Here is a 20,695-nt window from a genome sequence, read left to right on the forward strand (position 1 = left end):
CCAATTTCATCCTCATTTACATCAGCGTGATTAGTGATTAGAGACGCACGCCGTGCTGCAAAGGGCACATTTATATGTATCTACAGGGATAAATAATAAACCTGAATTAATGAGACGTTGTGTACAAATTTGACACAAGCTTGCACCACTTTCACTATTACAGAGGCTCAAGAATATAGTGAGGGAAACACTGAAGTCGTGTATCTATTATCAATAACTGCTTATTATTATGCATTGATTAAAAGGCATAGGAACACCCTGTGCAGACTGACGTTTCACCACAGACCTGACATATAGACAAACACAGGCAGCAGCGCTAACCACAGAGCGACCCCTTTTTGGACCCCATTAATCACCAGCAGCGTCTTTGACGTGTGACAATATTGACAATCGTGCATCGGTTTTCTGAGCTTTGGAAAACCATTTTACTGACAGCGATTCGGTTTTTTACCCGGGGTCAGGTTCACGTGGCAACAGAGCAGCTGAGCTGTCTTTTACTTAGCCTCTTGTTCCTCCTGTGGGATCTGATCAGAGGTCAGCTGGGAAACAACGGCGTGTGCTGGATAAATGCCAGTTCAGATTTGGACTTACACAACCCCTGAAAGTGAAATAATAACTTTCTCATTTTATAGTGTATTTTATATATCTGAGCAAATCTTGAATCTGATTAGCAAATTCCTAAAAAGGTGCGATGGGCTTTAAGCATAACCACAATCTCATGCTCACAGGAACTATGCAGAGGCCTCTCAATATTCTCAGATAATATAGAATAGTTTTCATTCACTTGAATAAAACAGCTGGATAAGAAACATCACTCTCCCTACATCGTTTTCCACCATTTGAGAAGATTATGTCTCTTTTAATAATGTCATCTCACTAAGTGCACTTCTTCTGCTCCCCGAGGGGGAATTAGTCCCACCAACCGTTTATCTCAAGGTGCCTAACTTCAAATACGGTGACAGTGTATAGCTAAAAAAAATAAATAAATCCAGCTGTTTAATATGAATCAAAAACAAGCATTTGGAGAAATGCTGCAACATTTGTATGAAGATAAATCAACTGAAAGTCCAGGATTGTGTTAGCCTGGAGTATGAGGGTTACTTTTCGAGCCAGCTTTCGGACAGAGCTTCATAATTGCTCAGGAATAACTTTAAATCAAAACCCTTTGTGAAACTAAACATTTCCTGTACAATTCTATTCAGATAAATTATTTCCAACTATATAAGAGTATAGGTTTAATACAGAAATACATTATATCTTGTATACCGTGGGATTTAGGTGAAATTCTCTTCCTATAAAATATGACTAAATCATTAGGTAAATATCATTCCAAGTGACAGCTGTGATATTTCCTGCTGATTCAGAATCTGAACAGTTTACCTGCCCAGCATCCGACAGTCAGATCAGAACATGCCGTCTGACAGAGAGGCTAAATCAGTCAATCTCGCTGTCGTTGTTTGTGTGACGCACAATCTCAAGAAGCTGCTGGATTTATTTACGTATTGTCTTTATCTGGTGTGCTTTATCTCGCGTTAATTAATGAACAACATGCATTAGCAGTAGACCTACAGGCACGGCTTTTATGTTTGATTGTTAAAGGCAGTATTTGTGGCGGCAATTATCTTTTAATTTGTCGGCAAGATCCTGTCCGTCATGACACAACCAAAGCAGCAATGCAGCTCTTAAATAATTCCGCTGCAGGATCCAAACACTGTAAAGTAAAATCCTCCCACACCGGTGCAATGAGTTCTCCACTCAGATGTCTAATTACTAATAATAACAACGTGGATGAGAAGGAGCTTCCGTCATATCAGCAGTCGAGCTTTTAAATACAAAAGGCAATTTTGTCTCCGTGTCGGTTTCAAATATAAACTTTGATGGAGTAATGAAGGCTTTGCGGCGGTTTGAGTCGGGTCTGTGTGCCTCTCCTTCACAAAACCTCTGGAAGACTGTAGGGGTTGTTGGCAAATCTCTCTGTCACACACAGAGCACACAGATTGTGGCCAAGCTTTCACCAGCAGCAGCCCTCACAGCTGAAAACACAGAGGAGGGAGAGTGGGAAGGAGGTAAAGGAAAAGAAGGGTGGAAAGAAAAAGAAGAGAGAGGAGAAAGCAAAGGGGAATTGGACGGAGGGGAAAAAAGAAGCAGAGGTAGGATGGGAGGACTGGATGGAGAAGGGATGGGTTATGATAAGCCAAGGAAAAGGAGATAAAGGAGATTGGGGGGGAGGCTGTTCTTCCAAAAAGGAAAGAAAAGATGGGGGGATGAAAAGATGATGAGAAGAGGATTAGGAACAAACATAGAAAGGAAGGCAAGTGAAGGTATGGTAGAGAGGAAAGGAATGGAAGACTGAAGCTTTAACAGGAGGATCAGGGTGGGGAAGAGGAAAGGTGGGAGAAAGAAAAGAAGGAGGCAAGTAAAAAAATAAGGTATGAAGGAAAGAGGAGAGTGGAAGAGCGGAAATTGGAAAGAAAGGTGAGGGTGAAAGGCGACGAGAAGACAAGATGAGTGGAGGTTGTTGAGGGTTGGAAAGGAAAAAAGGAAGAAAAGTAATAACGTATAACGGACATAAGGTTGGAGAGAGACATCGGAAAAAGGTGGGGGGGAAAAATTAAGGAGAGGGGGAAAGAAAAGGGCAGAACTCCCCCTGAGATCGGGAAAACCCACACATTCCCGTCACTCACCAGACCAAACCAGTGAAAACCAACTCCTATCAACACGGCTCTTCACGTTCGCCTACCCTCTATCTCTTCCTCCCCCCCTCCTCTCGTTTCCTGCCTCCATCTCCCCTCCTTTCATCCCTCCCCTCCGTACACCGTCACCTGCTGGCTTCTCACACAATCAATTGATTACAACAGCACTTATCGTCTCTGCTATTGAACGCTCACTATGGCACACAATCACAACATTCCCACTAATCTGCGTCTATATGTAATCACTTCTCCTGGCGGTGATGAAGATTCATGCGGGATGTAACAATGATGCTAAATTGGATTTGACTTGAGATCTGGATGGTGGAAATTTTTGTTTTGCATTCGGTGTAGGCGGCGCAGTTTCAGAATAAGAGAGTTAATTTGTGGTGTTAAGTCTGGTCTTGGTGTTTGAATTGTGAGAGAGCGAGGTAGAGATCCACAGAGGACAGACACAGAGAGAGAGAGACGAGACAGACTAATCTGTGGCTTCAATAATGGATGTACCTGGAAACTACTGAACCATAGGGCACTACAAGACATGACAGTGTGTGTGCGTGTGTGTGTGTGTGTGTGTGTGTGTGTGTGTGTGTGTGTGTGTCACCACAGAGAGAGAAGGGGGCGAGTCTGTCACTGTGTACATGTTGGGCGTGTGTGCGCGAGCGTGCGCGAGCGTGCATGCGTGCACCAGCCGCGCCAGGGCGTGAATGTGAAGGAGAAATGTGCGTGAATGTGGCTGTGCGTAAAAGTCTGTGCGTTCCTGAATGTGCGTGTGTGTGTGTGTGTGTGTGCGAAAGCGCGCGCGCGCATGTGCATATTAACAGGCTGTATTTGTAAGTGCTTGCATGTGCACACCTTGCCTCCTTAGCCTCCTCTTCTTCAGTCCAAATATCCGGACTTTAGAGAAGATGTCGACCAGGTTCCCGTTGCACAGCCCCTGCTTCTTGCCGGGGCTTTTCCGCCGCCGGTGAGTAGTCGGTCGGTGGGCGTGCTGCTCTCTTGCCTGTCTCTTCTGCCGGATCAAACCGCTGGCGATGGCCGCTGCCATGTCTCCGATGCAAAAACACTCCTGTCTCCGTCCGTGTCTCCAGTCTCTTCAGTTGTGTCCACCGGAGGGGACGGAGCGCAGACAAAACCAGACACAAACCTCCAGCCTCTGTTTTACCCGCTATAACGGCCCCATACTTCACGCACAAAGTCCAAAATAAACACAGCACTTCTCCTTACAGCATTATTTCTCTTGTCGTTATTCGTCAGGCCATAGATTCGAAACGCACAGCGGTTTACCTGTCCGTCACGTTTCACCGGTCTGTCTGTCAGTCAGATAACAGCAGCTGTCACTGAACGGCTCCTCCAACCGATTCCTCCGGACTCCGTGTGTCAGTTTGTGTCTCCATGATCAACCTGCGAGACGAGCATTAACCTCTCTAAAGCAGAATATTGCCCCAAACAGCAGTTATGTCCTCTCCTCTTAAAACGTCCGTTTGTATCCCGCTGACTGAAGCGCGAGGCGCGCGTGCCACCGCGAGCCGCTCCAGCTGCGTAAAATGAGCGAGAGTCACCGAGAGCATCACCGGAAACGGGGCGGTATGTCTTTCAAAGTGAAAGTTTTGTCTTTTTTTCCTGTTTGATTATAAAACAAAAGAGTCACATAACATATTATTAACAATTTAGGTTCTTGTTTGGATAGTGGACAGGTTTATTTGTATTTAGTCTATTTTAGAAACAATAATAATAACACAAAATAGAAAGAATATTTTCCACTATTAAACTAGGCTATTAACAGGTCACAGACTCAATTTTATAGTCGTTTAATTTCTTACTTTTACTATTGTGCTTGCTTTTAAATGTTACCTGGCTGTTTTATGGTTAAACCTGATGATACGTTAGGTAGTTCTCGTGGTTCTATCTAGAACATTTTCTTTCTTTCTTTCTTTCTTATTAACCTTTAAGATGGACTGGACCAGTAATTTAAAATATATATTTCTGGCCTTTATACGGGCTAAATGTTTAATTTCCGGTCGATACAACACCATAACTATAGTCCTATTAAACATTTTTGTTTGGCTCGCTCATGAATACATATTTTTATTTTGAAAGTAGACCGGAAGACCCTGTGCTGATCGCTTTGGGCTGTTTGACGTTCAAAAGCGCGAGCGCTCTCTGGAACCACACAGTTTGCTGGAGCCACGCGCCGAGCGAGCAGTCACACACGCGCTCCCAAAAACACCTGGTCATCCTCATACGGGGCCAGGTGTGTGTGTGTGTGTGTGTTTATCTGTGTGTGTGTGTAGAGGCGACATCACCGTCTGGGGCAGGTAGCAGCGTTGAGTAATACGACAAATACGCACGTTCGTTAGTCGGTATTATACACCCCTTATAGGCTTAATTAATGTTATTCCCAATGGTCTGTATTTGTAAGGTGTAATAATTTCTGAGCCTAATTATTATGTTTAATGTGGCTTTTTATACTTCAGGCTATTAAATATAATTTGTTTTTATATTTGTGCACTGTTTCCATCGAAGTTTAGGATTTTGCAGTAATATTCCTTTACCATCCACAGACTAAACTTTTCAGTTATTATTATTTTAAGTATTATCAGCAAAAACAATAAATAAATCCTATGTTTGCATGTTCTTCAATTAAATTATTATTACTGATGCATTAACAGGTGTCACTTTATCATGATAGTTTTTAAGTGGAGTAAAAAAGTACAGTATTTGATTTTAAAATATAGAGGAGTCAAGGAAAAAGTAGCATGAGAAAACATTTGAGTGTAAGGAGCTTGAAATTTAAAGTGTTGAACATTTATTTATTTTAAAGCGACACATTTAAATAATGTAAGCTCCTATATGTTTAGAACGGTATAGTTGAGACAGTGAAACCCTGCTCTGCCTGTTACCTCACCTTCCTTCTGTCTGTATTCAGCTCAGGACAGGCTGTCTGGGTGACTGGTTTAAAAATGCACGACGTGGGCTTGATTGACGGGCTGATGAACTGCGGGGCAGCCTCCCATGTCTGGTTACTCTACTGCATACGTGCCTATACCTGTCAGCTATAGGTTTCCAGCTGTAAGCCTACACCGAATACATTACGCTCACATTTCCCCTGTGATGTAACAGCATCTGTGACACTACCCTCAGAGTACCAGTTCATTCTGTGCTCCATGTACAATCAGAGTTAAACTTTTGTTTTGAAAATGTACGCTCTGGTTCAAGTTTTGCCTAGAATTCATAAGCCAGTGTGAATCAGTGTTTTCAGTGCTGCATGTAGGTCAGCCATTTCTGCAGAACAGAGAGCTGGGCTGGGACCCAGCTGGACACAAAAAGCACTAAAATGAAAATGTTCTTTTCTTATGGACCGTAGCGTTTGTGAAAACGGGTTAGGGTGGAGCCTCCATCCTTTCAGGCGCAGTCCAGTTTGCCACAGATATCTGACAGGAGTAGTGCAGATTTAGACTCCGCCGAAAACTTGAAATGTTATTTTGCAGAAGAAATAGTGCCGCTATAGACTTCATGCTCCCACTGGGATAAACCTGTCCCACCAGTCCCATGTGATATTAGAGAACATGAGCAGATAACTGAGCTGCAGCTGCATTAAAATAAATGTATCCGTGCAATGTTCTAGCTTTTATTTGCTTTTCATTTTCAATTTTAAAACCAGATTTCAAACATAACACAAGTGCTATTAATTCTTAAGTATTTTTGCCATGCCGTGTGGCTCCAAAAAAGACTTGAGGGAGGCGGGTGGGGCGTAGGCGATTAAAAAATAATCTGATGCCGCTTTGAGGCTTCCTGCTGTCAGGAGCAGGTCAGAACACTTGAACCAAAATACGTTAGCCTCTCTGTGACTCTGTCTTTCTCTGTCCCTCTCTCACGTAAATATATTTTCCTTAGAAATATGAAGCGTGCACATCCTCACACCCACTAGGTGGCAGCAGAGCACGTCTAAGAAAATCAACAGCATCAACAGTACTGCATGGATAAAACCTCCTCATTTAAATGCTATAAAAATTGAATGAAGTTCTGAATGACCTACCAGATATTTGAATATATATTAATTCATAATAATGTTTTTATATCCTTGCTATTGTTTGCTTTGCTCACTTCTATCAAGGCTTCAGCACAAAGCCCCAACAGCTGCATCAGCACGTCCTCCTGCGTCTTCTGTCCCATATCTGCAGGAAAACACAGAATCTTTGACAATCTCTCCTCCTTTCCTTCTTCACTTCTTGATGCAGCTGGCACACTACAGTTTAAACATACCCCCCTTTGCTTGTCGTCCTTCCAGACAGCAGAGAAAAAATAGATATGTGTGAGAAGAGGGGCATGTTTTTTTAATTTTTTTATTTTCCAGGTCAGTCCAAGAGAAGGAGTTATGAATAAATCAAAGCTGAATTTACATTAAAATTCAGGCTCTCCGGCTGCTTTTTATAGCAGCTCAGAAAGGCGGGATGCAGCTCTTAAACTTCAAAAGGGAGATTCTTTGCGCTGCCTCTTTCATCCACTTATTCCATCCACCCCCCTCAAACAAGAAAAAAAAACACCACATCTTTATGCTGCAGGATGCATAGTTTACAGAAAGAAAACACACAAATAAACCATGCAGATGAACTGAAATATGCAGCACTGCGCATCAACCGAAAAGGCCTGTATTTCTGTGCTTTTCTATGCTTCATTTTCTGCACAGAGACAACAGCGCACTCTACAGGCACAAAAGGAAAACAGCACACTGTTGATCTTTTAGATCCCTCTTGTCTAATCTCACACTTCTTTCAATCTTTATTAACAGGCAATTGTATTTTCTTGAACTTTCCAGCCACAGTGTTTTCTATATTTAACAGTGATGTTGGTAGATTTATTAGTCATAGTTAAAGGAGATAATAAAACCTGTAATGCTCCTTTTGGGGCCTCTGGTGTAGCGTTATTAATAAACTGTGATTAATGGTTTGAGACTGGTAAATCCCTGTTTTCATTATGATTAGAATGATTAAAGACTACTACTACTACTACGACTACTACTACTACTACTTGTAGAAACCAGCAGGCAAAATATGCAGTATGTATTCATTGCACACAAGATACCTAAAGCTAAAGCTGTAAGTAGGTTGCTGGGACATTTGTTGTGCAGTTTTAGCTCCACTGCTGCTTCTATTGCTGGGACACAGACTCTGTAAGGAGCACATTGTGTTGTCTGACATTTGTCTCGGTTCAGTTTTTCCCTACAGCAATGCAGCATTTAGGTTATTTTAGCACCCTTCTGGTGTGACTCGACCAAAATGAAGCGTACCGTTACATATCCTGAAATCTGGTCACACAAAAGGTTGGTTTCTGGTCTTTGGTATTTTTTATGTAGACTTAAGCAAATCAACGTGAATAAAACAACAAAACAAAAAGAGCAGGAGTGACATTTTGTTTGTTCTGAGACACAGATAGGAGAGCTGCCTACGCTAACGAGGAAATAAAAGGGAGTTATTGTGCAGTTCTGGCACCAGATCACCAAAACTGCTCCACTACCTTTAGAGAGGTTCTGAACATGTTGGACGTGGGAGGATGAAGACAGCTGCCCGGTTCTGATCTTTGTTTTTGTTATGTGTGCGTTTGCCAAGGAGCTCATGGATATACTGTTGTCAGGGTCCTCTACTTTGTGTGCTTGTAGGTTTGTGTTTAAGAAAGGTCATTTCCTGTTTCAACAAGACGCTGCTTGCAAAGAAGAAATGGTTTGCACAAAATTTGACAGGCCTGCACAAAGTAATGACTATGCCTTCAACAACACCTTTAATTTCATGTTGTAATGCCATTATTTGTTGTGTTTTAGACAAGCCTCAACAAAGTCTCTCTGGTGCAGAAGCTAGTGGTTAGTATGGCGACGCTGCTTTCCAGTGCATTTACCCGTTATAATCAGTTTGTATGTTCACATGTAGACCTATAAAACTAAACAACATAGGTTTCCATTTAACGTTACCCCCATCAGTCTTTTAATAATACAAGTCCATTTTCAGTTGTAATTACTTCAAGCTATTGAAGTTAAACCGTACTGATCACTATCGATGCTAATTAAGAGCAGGATATGGTACAGTTTTCCTAATTAGGTCCAAGCTAATTAAGTCTTTTGTTGAGTGGTGTCATTAAGTACAGGTTAAGAATGGAAATGATTTATGTAATTTGTGTTAGTGTGAGAAAAAGCTGGAGCAAATGTTTGAAAGATTAATGACAGACGTTATGCTCATTGATACAAAGACTGAAACCAAAACCAGATTACAGCTATGAATACAGTATGAATGAGATGATCGTTGATTCATCAGTCATAATACGCCATGTCATCAACAAGTGTCAGTGCAATTTTGCTAGTGTCTATATATATATATAATGTATATATAGACCGATCAAGCATAACATAATGACCACCTTCCTAATATTGTGTAGGTCTCTTTTGTGCCTCCAAAACCATTCTGACTCATTGGCATGGGCCTTCTGAGGGTGTCCTGTTGTTAGTGGGGGCTTTCTGGTCCTATCGGTCCTCTGTGGATCATCCCACAGATACTTGGTCAGTTTTGGGTGTAGTGAATCTGGAGGCCAGGTCAACACCTTGTGCTGTTCTTCGTGTTTTTTGAGCTGTTCCTAAACCGCTCTTGTTGTGTGTGACTGTGTCATTGCTATGGGGTGGGGGTCCCTGGTCTGGTCTAGGTGGGTGGTACATGTCTGAGTAACACCCACATGAATGAATGCCAGGTCCAGAAGTTTCCCAGCAGAACACTGCATTGTCACAAGATGGTCAATGTTATTTACTTCTCCTGTCAGTGCTCATAATGTTGTGGCAGACCGGTGTATATGATCAGTTTAAGACCTAATAAGTCACCAAATAGTTTAATACAATCTCACTGAATAACAAGTAAACACGTTATTAAAAACTGGACTTTTAGGACAACACTGCAGGCGGCGCTCTTTCCTGCAACAGGTAAATGTTACTCTCGAGGTGCAATAAGCAGCTGTGTGTCTGAGCAGCAGAAGAGAAACGAGTCGGTGGAGAGGGGATGATGGAGGCAGACGACGCAGCGATAGGTGGGGAAAGAGACGCAGACAGGGAGGTGACAGATGTGGGTGGGTGTTCCCCAGACGGGAGTGTGAGGATAACCACTCTGAAGCTGAGCGGGATGACTCATAATTCACGCGCAGACACCCGCCCACACACACACACACACACACTCGCAGGAGCGCAGACACGGGGAAGTCCACTGTTACCTAGGTAACGAGTGATTAGTGACGCAGGTGGGTCTCCGAACGAAGGGAGTGAACACCTGCTGAATGCTGAGAGGAAAACACACAGACACACACATCTGGCATCAATTACTGCGGCTCTGACTTCATCTTTCTCCTCTGTCTGTGCGTCGCTCACTCTCGCTCTCACACACAATCAAATCTTTTCTCTCCTTTTCTCCTCCGTCTCCTTTTCTCCTCTCCTGACTCTTTGGCTCCTTTGCTTTTCTTCTCCCCTTGCTTCCTTCTTCTCCTCCTCATTCCTCTCTTCCTTCATCCTCTCCTCATCTATCTTTGTAACATCAGCAACTCAGCAGGGAGGAGGAGAGAGGGAATGGAGGGGACTAAATTATTCATTCACACCCCCTCCTCTCTTTTTCTTCCATCTCTGTCGGCTGTCTCTGGCGTCTTCCACCACTCCTCCCCTGTTCCTCTCTCTTTTACCTTTTTCCTTCCCCCATCCAAAACACCTTTCAACTCCTCTCCTGCGCGTGAAATGAGGTTAAAGTTGAGCATGTTAATGAGACGAGCCAGCCCTTGTAACCTAGCAACCGCGGACATAAGTTACGTGCATCAATACAGAGTTTTTTTTTTCTTTCTCCTTGATCTCTCTGATGTTTGAGGTTTCCCCATTAGTTTAAATGGAGATTATGTAACCTTTTCCTTCAAAGTAGCACAGTAGCATCCATTACACAACGCACATATATAATATATTCGGAACAGCAGACCAGTTAAAGCTGGAACACCAAAACTCTGCAGTCATTTTACTAAGAAACTGTATGTTTTGTAAAGTTGTAAATTAGCCAAGCACTTAAATTGTGTTTCTGCATTTTCTATATGATCTGTATGGCTTCGCATTAAAACTCCCTCAACTACAAAGTAGCTATCAGTCCAGTATTTTCAAAAGCAGGGCCTATGCTAAAGCAACTACAACAGTGCAAACACAAACAAAAGTAGCCCACAACTACAACGGGTATCGATCTGCAAAGATCTGCATAACACCAGCGCAGTACCAGGCTGACCTCTTTAGGAGTGTCCTGGGACCTGCATAAAACCCAAGGTTAAGTACTTCACTCCTCACAACAGCGGGACACCATGGACGTCCCAACACCTCCCATATCGCTATTGATGCCTCACTTTGAAAGCCCAGTTTTTAGCTTGGGGTACATTTCAAGGGGATAATAACAGGACCTGCTGTTCCAGGATTTCTGGCTCTGTTGGTACTTTGAAGTGCGAAGCGATAACAGTGACTCGTTAGTCATGCCATTTCCCAAGAGTTACCAACAGTAAAAAGAAAAGGAAAAAAACACTGGAAGGGCCTGAATTGCTCAGCTTGCTTTAACTTAACTTCATCTACATTGCTCCTGTGGGAAGTGGGAGCTCATTACCAGAGTGTGCTAACGGGAAACGACATTGACTGTGATGTGTAGAGTATAGATACGGCTATATTTAGCCTGTGCGCGTTTAGATTGTTGGTTTGAGGCGTGTTTTGCATCTATAGAGGTCAGAGGTCAGAGGCAGCGGCCAGAGCAGCTGGAGGCTTCAAGTCGTCAAGTTACAGTTTTCAATGCAAAAGGAAATGGAAGAGCCAGACCAGTTACGTAATTGCTCCAGATCTTTCCCCAAAAAGTCAAAACTACACTAAAATGGAACGAGAAGGAAGAAGAGAGGAGGTGCTTGGGCGTTTGGGAATGAGAGAGAGATGGAGAACTTTGAGCAAGAGTGAGTGATTGACAAGAAAACTATGCAGAAAGGGATGTGATCAAGCTGCTGAAATTACTCTAATAGAAAACAATATGAATACAAAGAGAGGAAAGTATCAAAATCAAATATAGTATGATGAATTCTCAGTATCTCCACTTAATCTGCATATCAGGACTAGATTTGCTTTTGATTTCACTACTGAGCATGTGCGTCAGCGCCTCCCAAACTGAGTTTAGTTCTAACAAGTGACCGTTGTTAAATTATTCATGATCCTTCTCCAATCTGCCGCTACTCTTTTCCTTGTCTACCTTGTCTGTCTGCACGCACGGCGAGGCTGTCCATGTTGGCTCATGCATTTGCAGAATATCTGCACGTTAAACTCTTCTTGTTCCCTGTTGAGCATTGATGCACAATACAATTAAACACACTGGTACAGTGCAGTGGAGTAAACCGGGCCAGAGAAATCTAATACATCGCTCAATGTTAATTTCCCTCTCCTGCTGTGATTCTGTGTGTGTTACAGCTAAACCACAGTTCCCAGCAGCCCACAGCTCCACTACTAGCAGTTTCTGGACCTTTAATGTAAAATGACAGTGATTTTCTTCTTCTTATGGCTCTGAGATGTTTGCATCGCTCTGACCTCCTGGCCTCTCTGTCCTGACTCGCATCTTGGACGAGTCGTAGTTTGATTGGATCCGGAAAAACACTTCTGCAAAAGAATATAAACTAGATTTGATTTGAATTTATTCCTCTAGTTACAGCTTGAGACGGAGATTAGCGCTTGATGCCTGTGTCTGAATAAGACCCCAAATTAGTCTTGAATAACGGGAGCTAAGAGCGTAGGTAGATAACATGACAAGAGATAAAAATTTCGTTAGGCACTCAAGGCTCAACAAAGGAGACTGTTTTCCGCCCACAGTTGTGCACATGCCGCGTGGGAACTTATTTCTCTCCACTCAGTTGTACTGAGTAATACAATGCCTAATTCCAGCTACCGTGTTGAGGAAAAAATAAATAAACTGTTGTTGTGTCGTGTGTCTGCTGCAGAGTTCACAGTCAGACAGAGGAGGTGGAGTGACCAGGTGGTGGATTTATGGATATTTGCATTGTTGTGGTTTCTGGCTCTGTAAGGTAGAATCTCCAACAAAGGTAGAAAGCCCATTTCTGAGGCCGACAGTAAGAACGAGGCTAATCTGTTTTCCCCGGCGTTGCATCAAAGGAACACTTTTTATAGAAGTATATGTGCATGCGTGTGTGCGGTAATCCCTCTGACAATGACAACATGAGTTCAGCAACATGGTGCATTAGTGGATCCTGTTCTGCTTGTGAAGCTAACGCCGGACTGCATCCAGTCGAAGAAGAACTTTTCTCACACGTACAAAGGAGATTTCAGACGGGATATAAAATAAGTCCTGATTTTACATCATCTATTTGTTCTTGTTCTTGGAGCGATAACGCTAATGGATTCAGTTCATTTATAATATGACCATAAAGCGTGACACTGCTCTTATTCTCTCTTGGCCCCACAGCGGGTTTATCAGGGAGCGTTAATGACCGATGTTAACCATCACAGCGTTAAACACAGCATAAAGAGCTCTTATTCTTCCTGCTGTGAAGCCTTTTGGATCCTTCTTTTTACGCTGGCGTATGGCTCCGAGCAGCTTCAGTGAATCCAATTTTTAATGTCAAGTCATAGAAAGATTTGCTTTCAGTCTGAAGTAGATAAGGAGTATATTTGGTTTTTGTGAATAATGAAAATCTTAAAGATAAGGCTGGTGATATTCTATATTTGCTATCAATACATGCTATAAGCCAACAAATAATTGATGCTTGACCTGACCTGTCCACACACACACACACACACTGATATATATACTGTATCATTCACAGCTATTTAACCGAGTCCTCCAGACAGACTCTAGGGAGTGACGCCTGGCTTATCAATTACCACAAGAGGCATTCTATGCCGAGTGTCTGTTAGATTCAAGCCCTCGCCAAACAGGTTCCCACGATGATGATGAAGCTAATCAGCGGCAGGTGAATCCCTCCGTATTTTGCAATATTTATATCTGGAGTCTTTGCCGACATCCACAAGCTGGCGCGCCGTAATTGTGCTTAATTAAGGGGGAGCGACTGACGGTGAGGTGGCAACACGAGATTTTAACGCGGTTCGCTGAGTTGTGCAGATGACTGAATGAATCTCAAGTTTGGGGATAACACTCAGTCCCTTCTCTTCTCTTCTTTCAGCACCCACTAACAAAGAAAAGCCAATTCTAATCTGTGTTCGCTTGCTCACATCGATCAGTGTTTTCAGAAATAGGTACCTTTTTGGAAAAAACTAAACAATGTGAGCTGGTGCATGGTCAAAGCAGACCAACAACACAACTTTATCAAACCCAAGCTGCTTTAGCTTAGCTCTTATCTGTGTTTGCATAACGGAGCTCACCGAGAGAAGGATCAGACTAAAGTTCTGCACTGCAGCTTTAACATAAGAAGGTGAAATAGTCCAGACAAAAGATCAGACACGTTGATGATGCACTTCATCTGTTGTTTTCAAATCAAAAATCCAATCTGGCCGTTGTGCATTCTCAATGTGCACAAAATTGTGCAACAGTTGTTTACAAAGGAGAGAGCCCCTTCAATAACCCCTGTTATTCAGCCTAACAAAGAATATGATTAAAAACTTTTACACAACAACCTCAGTCACTTTAGCAACTTTGTGACTATGGCTGTTCCCCATTCATACATTCTGAGCCAGCTGTGCATGCTTTCATTCTTGTTAGTAGTTCTCTCTGGGCGTAAAGTGAGTGATAGAGTATTTATCGCGCCCTTTCACACCTGTTGCCGGTGTAAAACGCATCTTACCTGGTTCAACCTTCCCCAAAGCAGCCTTTATTCTCCTCTCCGCTACCCTCAGTATGAACTCAAAGTCCATGCCACGCACCCAAACACACACACACCTGTGAACACCGGCCTACGCACGCCCCTCTTAAATCACTTGGAGCCCCCCCCCCAGCGAGGCCTCAGACTCGGACGCACACACACACGGACTGTGAGTCGGGCAGATATGGCGATTATGTCATGCGGCGCTGTCATCGAGCGAAAGGTTAACGCAGACAAGGGAAGACTAAAAGTCAGCTCAAGTGTGTGTGAGTGAGAGGTAGAACAAAGGAGAGGGGAAGGAGTGGAGGACACAGATATGGAGAAGGTGTGCGAAGAAAAGCTGCAGAGTGAGAGCACGTCACAAGCATAAGCTGCTCAGTTTTAAGTCAATAAATAACTGTGTGGTGGGATGCGACGAAGAAGATTAGTGACAGTGGTGCTGAAGCATCACTGTGAGTTTGGGTGAGGACAGAGGACAGGCAAGCATTAAGAATTGTATCATTATAACATAATGACTTAAGTATATTTCCAGGCGCACTGTTTTAACAGAGACTGAGCTGTTGTCAAGTGTTTCTCTGCTCCTTATCATTCAGTCTGTAAAAAACACTTCTTAGTAGAGCCTTTGATACCCTGAAGCTTTTTAAGTGCACTTGGAAAAATAACACTCAGCACTCACTTTCTCCTGACAGATACCTGGAGCTGGAGCTGTCCAAACACACGCAGCTGCTCGCTCTCACACGCCATCACCTTTCCCCTTTTACTCATTGCTTCATTTTGAAAATTACAGTGCTCCCACTGCTGAGCGGAGTTACACTATAATCAGCGGCGCTGGCTTTTTATGAGATTTTCTTTTGCTAGTTTGATGCGCTTTGCTTCCGCGCTCCCGGTTCCTCGCACACTCGGTTGCGATACGACCTGGTGACCCTGAGGCCCAGAGGCCAGCCAAGAACGTGTTGCTGGGTGATTTAGCATAGCATTTTCTTGCTCTGCTGTTAGCTAGCAGGTGTAAGTTGCATTACTCTGCTTCAGCATCTTTACCGTCAGTATTTACCAGACTTTCCAGGCCTGACTTATTCCGAAAGTGTGCATCAAAAAGCATTGACGCAACTTTGCTGTGAAGTTCCTTCTCTTATTCTTGTTATATAAGATGACGTAATGCTGTTTTTCTGTGTGCGTGCACTATGACATACAGTACACGACGAGTTCAGGCGAGAGACCAGATCAGACCAGCAAAGTCATTTATCTTTCTGCAGACTCAGTGTGTTCAGACAATGAGGCCACGAACTAATGAGCACGCCAACGCGCGCGCACGTACTAAACCGAGGGAGCATCTCAGAGCGCCGCACCGAAGCCCTCCGCGTGACCTTAGAGGACGGCCGTCACTATGACTGTCACTGTTTTGTCAACTCATCATCTTTGGGCAACGTGACAGCTCGCAACTGAAAAAAGAAGCGCTCACATTTTAATTTGTTGACGGAAATAAGAACATTTTTCATCAACGGTTTGCATAAACGAAATATTCCTTTTAAATCCTGATCCCTGCATAATTACATTCTCGTGTGTGTCTTCGCATACGTGTGCCTTTCGCTCGCAGAGACAGATCCGAGTTGGCACCAGCCCCACTGCTATACTCCGGGGTTTAAATAAAATATAAAGTAAGATGCCTTAATGGCAACTCTTCAGAGAAGGTGAGCAGGTCTGTGTGGATGAAGGGGCGTGTGTGAGCTATGAAAGGTGAAAGTCTCTATCTGGGTCACGCCATATGGGACACAAGACACTGAGTAAGGCCGTGCTTTATTCATTTTAACAATGAATGATACTGACTCCGGTTCATCCGGAGGAAACTCCATTCATTCAGTTTCACATGGTTCAAACACAAAATGTTTGGGAACAAAATAATCTCTGAACACATCTTGTGAAATTCAGTTTGAAGGAGCTGATGCTACATCCCCGGCTTGGGGATGCTTTAAAATGGAAGCAAATCTAGTGTCTATTACTAGGTTGCTGGTGTTTTTGTGCGTGTGTTGTTTCCTTTAGTTGCACTAAACTCTACTTTGGTTCTATTTGTTATCAGGACCAACTTTTCTTTTGTTTGAAATTGCAATTTGAAGGAGAAGCAAATGTTGCGTCAGCAAAATTGACGACCACCAACTTACTGTGTTTTTATGCGTAACCTACGCAGAGGGAGGGAGAACGTTTAAATGTTATCTTTAATTAAAAAAGAAAGCGGGGTAAACTGTGCCGGCTGCTACAAATCTATGAGCCGTGCTGCGGGGAACTCGTGCCTCCCACAGATAAGCGCAAAGAGCCGTTCCTCTTTCTGTGAGTTTGAGTGGGTGGGCGAGATATTATTTCAGCGGCTAATTGCCTCACATGACACAACAACAGCACGCGCAAAAGTTTATAAAGTCCTGTCTTAATGTTGTACTCAGTGTTGTTGAAGTCCCTGCTCATGTATCACAGCAGTGCACACGTTCCCTCATAAATCCAACAAGTCTAGCTTCAAGCCAGTTCATCAAATACGCTGAGAGGAGCACAGTGTAAAAAGGAATTCAAGCAGAAACACAGAACCTCGAGGGAAAAAGCCATGTGACTATCTATGAACCGGTGGCTCTGATGTTTTTGATGTTTGTGAAGTACAAATATAGCCTTCTCTAAACTTTCTATGTGGTGAATCATTATTGTAGTGTGAGACGGAGAGCAACTCGCACGTTAATAAAGCTAGAACTCGCAGAAATGCTGTAGCAGAGAGGTCGGAATTGAAGGTTGCTGTCCGTGGTGCTGAAATGTTTGCTTGTCAGTCCTGTTCGCGCGTCAGATCCGAAGCAGAGGGACAGCCATTTGTAATGACTCAGACAATAGAAATATGCAGTCAGAGACAAAAGAAAAGGCGCAGTACTAATGTCTGACCTCATCATGCCATCAGGACTGTTTTCACTCTGTGGACTCTGTGGTTTCTCGGATATTAACTCTTTGTTGCAAAGGACTACGCGGTGAAAACTTTGCATTGCAAGTCCACACAGGAACATTAATATCTTGTTCATCTATTGCTGAACTCTTTAGAACTATTTGGCTTTAACATCATTGTGCTTCTGCAGTCGAGGCAGGGACCCCGGTGTTACTCTCAGGTCAGTCAGTTAGAACTGAGAAGGACACTTGAATCAGCGGTGAAGCATCTTTAAGAACAACTCAAACAAGTCCAGTTGCCTTAGGTTTAGAGAAACTATGACGTGGATGACTGAGAACCTTCATTAATGTGGATGTGGATGATGCTATAGACATTGGCTCCACGTTTAGATCTATTTGTGGCTGTGCTCAGGCAAGTGCATGTTTTGCAAAACACTCATTACTGCTCGCTTAGTCCTCTATCTCCTCAACATGTCGCTGATACTCTCTATCTACGACTTCCGCTTCATACAGGCCGATGTTGCCCTCTAAACACTCTGCGTAGGTTACATGGGCCAACTCTCTGCAGTGTCAATAAGTCAATAATGTCAACAATGTCCACTTCCTGTTGTGGTGCAGTGTCAATCTCTGTGGGAGACAAAGCACCGTGTTTGTTTTGGTCACAGAGGAAGCAGATTGAAATTGGGGGGAAACTCCCTGGAGAGGATGACTAAGACCTTCAAAAGGCCTACTGGTGATGAAGACATGTAACAAAAGAGATGCCTCAGTCCTGATGTTTGAAGTCTTCAAAGAAATGAGTTGTCGCCTCGAGCATGACCATGATTAACTGATCACCTGGATGAAAACATTGCATTGAAGTCAGCCCCCTCCAAGAAGCTCTGCTGAACACGCACCGCAATCACATTCAGACTTTGATCCCCTGAGAGGAGATGTCTGCGGCCATAAGGAAAACACACCGAGACTCTTTCCACTCTTTTCTGATTTCCACAGTGGAAGTCTAAACGAGGCCATGTGCTGTTTAATCATGCAGGTTACTGGAGCCTGAACGGGTCTGCATGCTGCATTAGACTTGATTTTCTGCAGCATCTCTGCCACGCACAGCACGCACACACGCTTCTTCTTCTTTTTTTTTTTTTTTTCCAGGCACTGCCACTGTATAGTCAGCATCTGTGCTAATAAGTTAGCGCCCCCCTTCCCTATCAACTCCCCCCTCCCTTTCCCCTGTAGCGCTCTCACTTGCTGCACAACTGCGATTGCAGAGAAACACCAGCTCGCAACAGTACACACAACACACACGAATACTCCTGGGCTCACGCACACAACATCCAATAAAGTCTTTCCGTATCAGTCCCACACACGCACGTACACACACACACACACACAGAGAAAGAGTAACAGCAACATATCGACACACACACAGAAGAAGTCAAACTCACCAGTTGGGTTCTTGTTTTTCTTGAGGCTCCTGCCACAAAGACACTGCAGCATATGCGATCCTTTGCTGAAAATGTTGTTCCAAATAAACCGCATGGATTTGGCCGAGACGGGGGAGGAGGACGAGGAGGAGGAAGAGGAGGGGGTAGAAGAAGAGGAGGTGGGGGATGAGAGGCGCTCCGGATGCGGCAGCCTAAAATTCACCCACCGCATGGGGGCTGATACGCCCCCCTGTTTGCATGCCAGCAGAGCCGGCCAGCTGTTGGGCTCAGTTCGGGGGTGCTTCGCCCTGCCAATCTGCACCATAGACAAGAATAAGAGCAGGAAGCCCGGCTCCTCGCCCGGTTTCTCGCCCGGTTCTCCCACAAGCTCAGAGACCACCAACCGCAGGTATTCCGCGTCGACGTCGTCCCCGTGCGGCAGGAAAAGAGCAACCACTGCGGCGCTTTTCTCTTCGGTCTCCGCCTCCGGCTGCCCCAGCGGCCGGTGGTCCTCAGCTGCGGAGGAGCGGTCGCTGCTGCTGCTGCCGCCCGGCCGCCGCGGCGTGAAAAGCCCCCGAGCGCTCCTCTTCAAATGGCGTCGTCTGCCGCGCGGCGCGGGGAGAGGAGCGGCAGCGACTGACAGGCATGCGGCGGCGCTAGCGTGAAGTCGGCGGTACGCGGCAGCTGTCGGCTTCTGCACAAAAAACCATTGCATATTAGTGGGGATCGCAGGGGTCGGTGCGTCCGTCCGTCCGGGAGGAGGGGAGGAGAGGAGGGCTGCGGGTATAGGCTACCGGGTGCCCGTCAGCAAGTCGGTGCCATCCCTGTACCCGTGCAGCAGGCAAGTACTGCAGCAGGGGGGCTCCTTTCCAAACACACACACACACACACACACTCACACACTGCACACACGCGCTAGATGCAGAATCCTCTTCCAGCAGCAGCAGCGCGGGCTCTCCGGTCAGTGAGAGCGCACCGGGCAGGTAAATCTCTGCACTATCCCACTCTGTCTTTTTCTCTTTAAAAAGTCCTTATGAATATTTCAACCGCGTTTCGGCCTTCACTTCTCAATAATCCATAAGCTCCAATGCGCCAGGATACTGCTGCTGTCTGTCTGTCTCCTCTTCCTCTCCTCTCTCCTCTCTCCTCTCTCCTCCTCCTCCTCCTGCTCTTCCTCACCTTGCTGCTGGACTCAGACTCTGTTGCCGTGCCACTCCAAAAACTACTCGAAGAAGACGCGGAAGAAGAAGAACCGGTGCGGCTCGTGGTTCTCTCGCGCTCCTGTGGTGCTTCACACTCTTCTTCAGCTGCGCACGAGACGACCGACAGCCGGTGGGGCGCGAGGAGGTGCACTGACTATTGATACCCAACCAGAAACAAAGTGAGAGCAGTAAAACGAAGCATCAATTCCGGTCGACGACTTCAAAATAAAATACTCATTTATGTCCTTTTTTAAAAAAAACAAAAAAAAAACAACATTTAAACTCCTTTGTTTTTATGGAACGGTTCTATCTTTTTATTTTTCAATGTTGTAAATATATTACGCATTTATTTATTTTTTACGTATCATTTATTTCTGTTTAGCCCACTTGAAAAAGCCAATTTTCTAAAATCGGATCAAAGCAAGACCTGGTTAAAAATGTAACTTAAACCACAGTTGAGCTAAAGTGAAATTATTTTTACACCATAATAAAATAATAATAATAATAATAATAATAATAATAATAATAAATGAACAGTTTACGGAATTTCCCAGCAACTTATTATTTTCCGAGTGGTCTGTAAGCATGAGGCCTTGAAATCCGCGTTGCCTGGTTTGCCCTCGACTTTTGTTCTGAA

General features: G+C 44.2%; 1 protein-coding gene across 2 annotated transcripts in view; it reads right to left on the minus strand.

The window, feature by feature from the left end:
- The window catches only part of LOC311509298 (fibroblast growth factor 14-like), a gene marked incomplete at both ends in the record, with an annotated part of 35,249 nt that extends 16,278 nt beyond the window's left edge, over positions 1–18,971 (minus strand). The window contains one exon of one of the 2 annotated variants that reach the window (XM_084574433.1): positions 18,878–18,971. In XM_084574433.1, the coding sequence (XP_084430559.1) occupies positions 18,878–18,971 (94 nt within the window). Of the gene's footprint in view, positions 1–3,545; positions 3,739–18,877 lie in introns of those variants that run through there. The other variant, XM_084574432.1, reaches the window with a different exon arrangement.
- Between the last annotated feature and the right edge of the window lie 1,724 nt (positions 18,972–20,695).

Source organism: Chelon labrosus (assembly GCF_963514085.1).
Source record: "Chelon labrosus genome assembly, chromosome: 24".
In the NCBI taxonomy this organism is placed as follows: domain Eukaryota; kingdom Metazoa; phylum Chordata; class Actinopteri; order Mugiliformes; family Mugilidae; genus Chelon; species Chelon labrosus.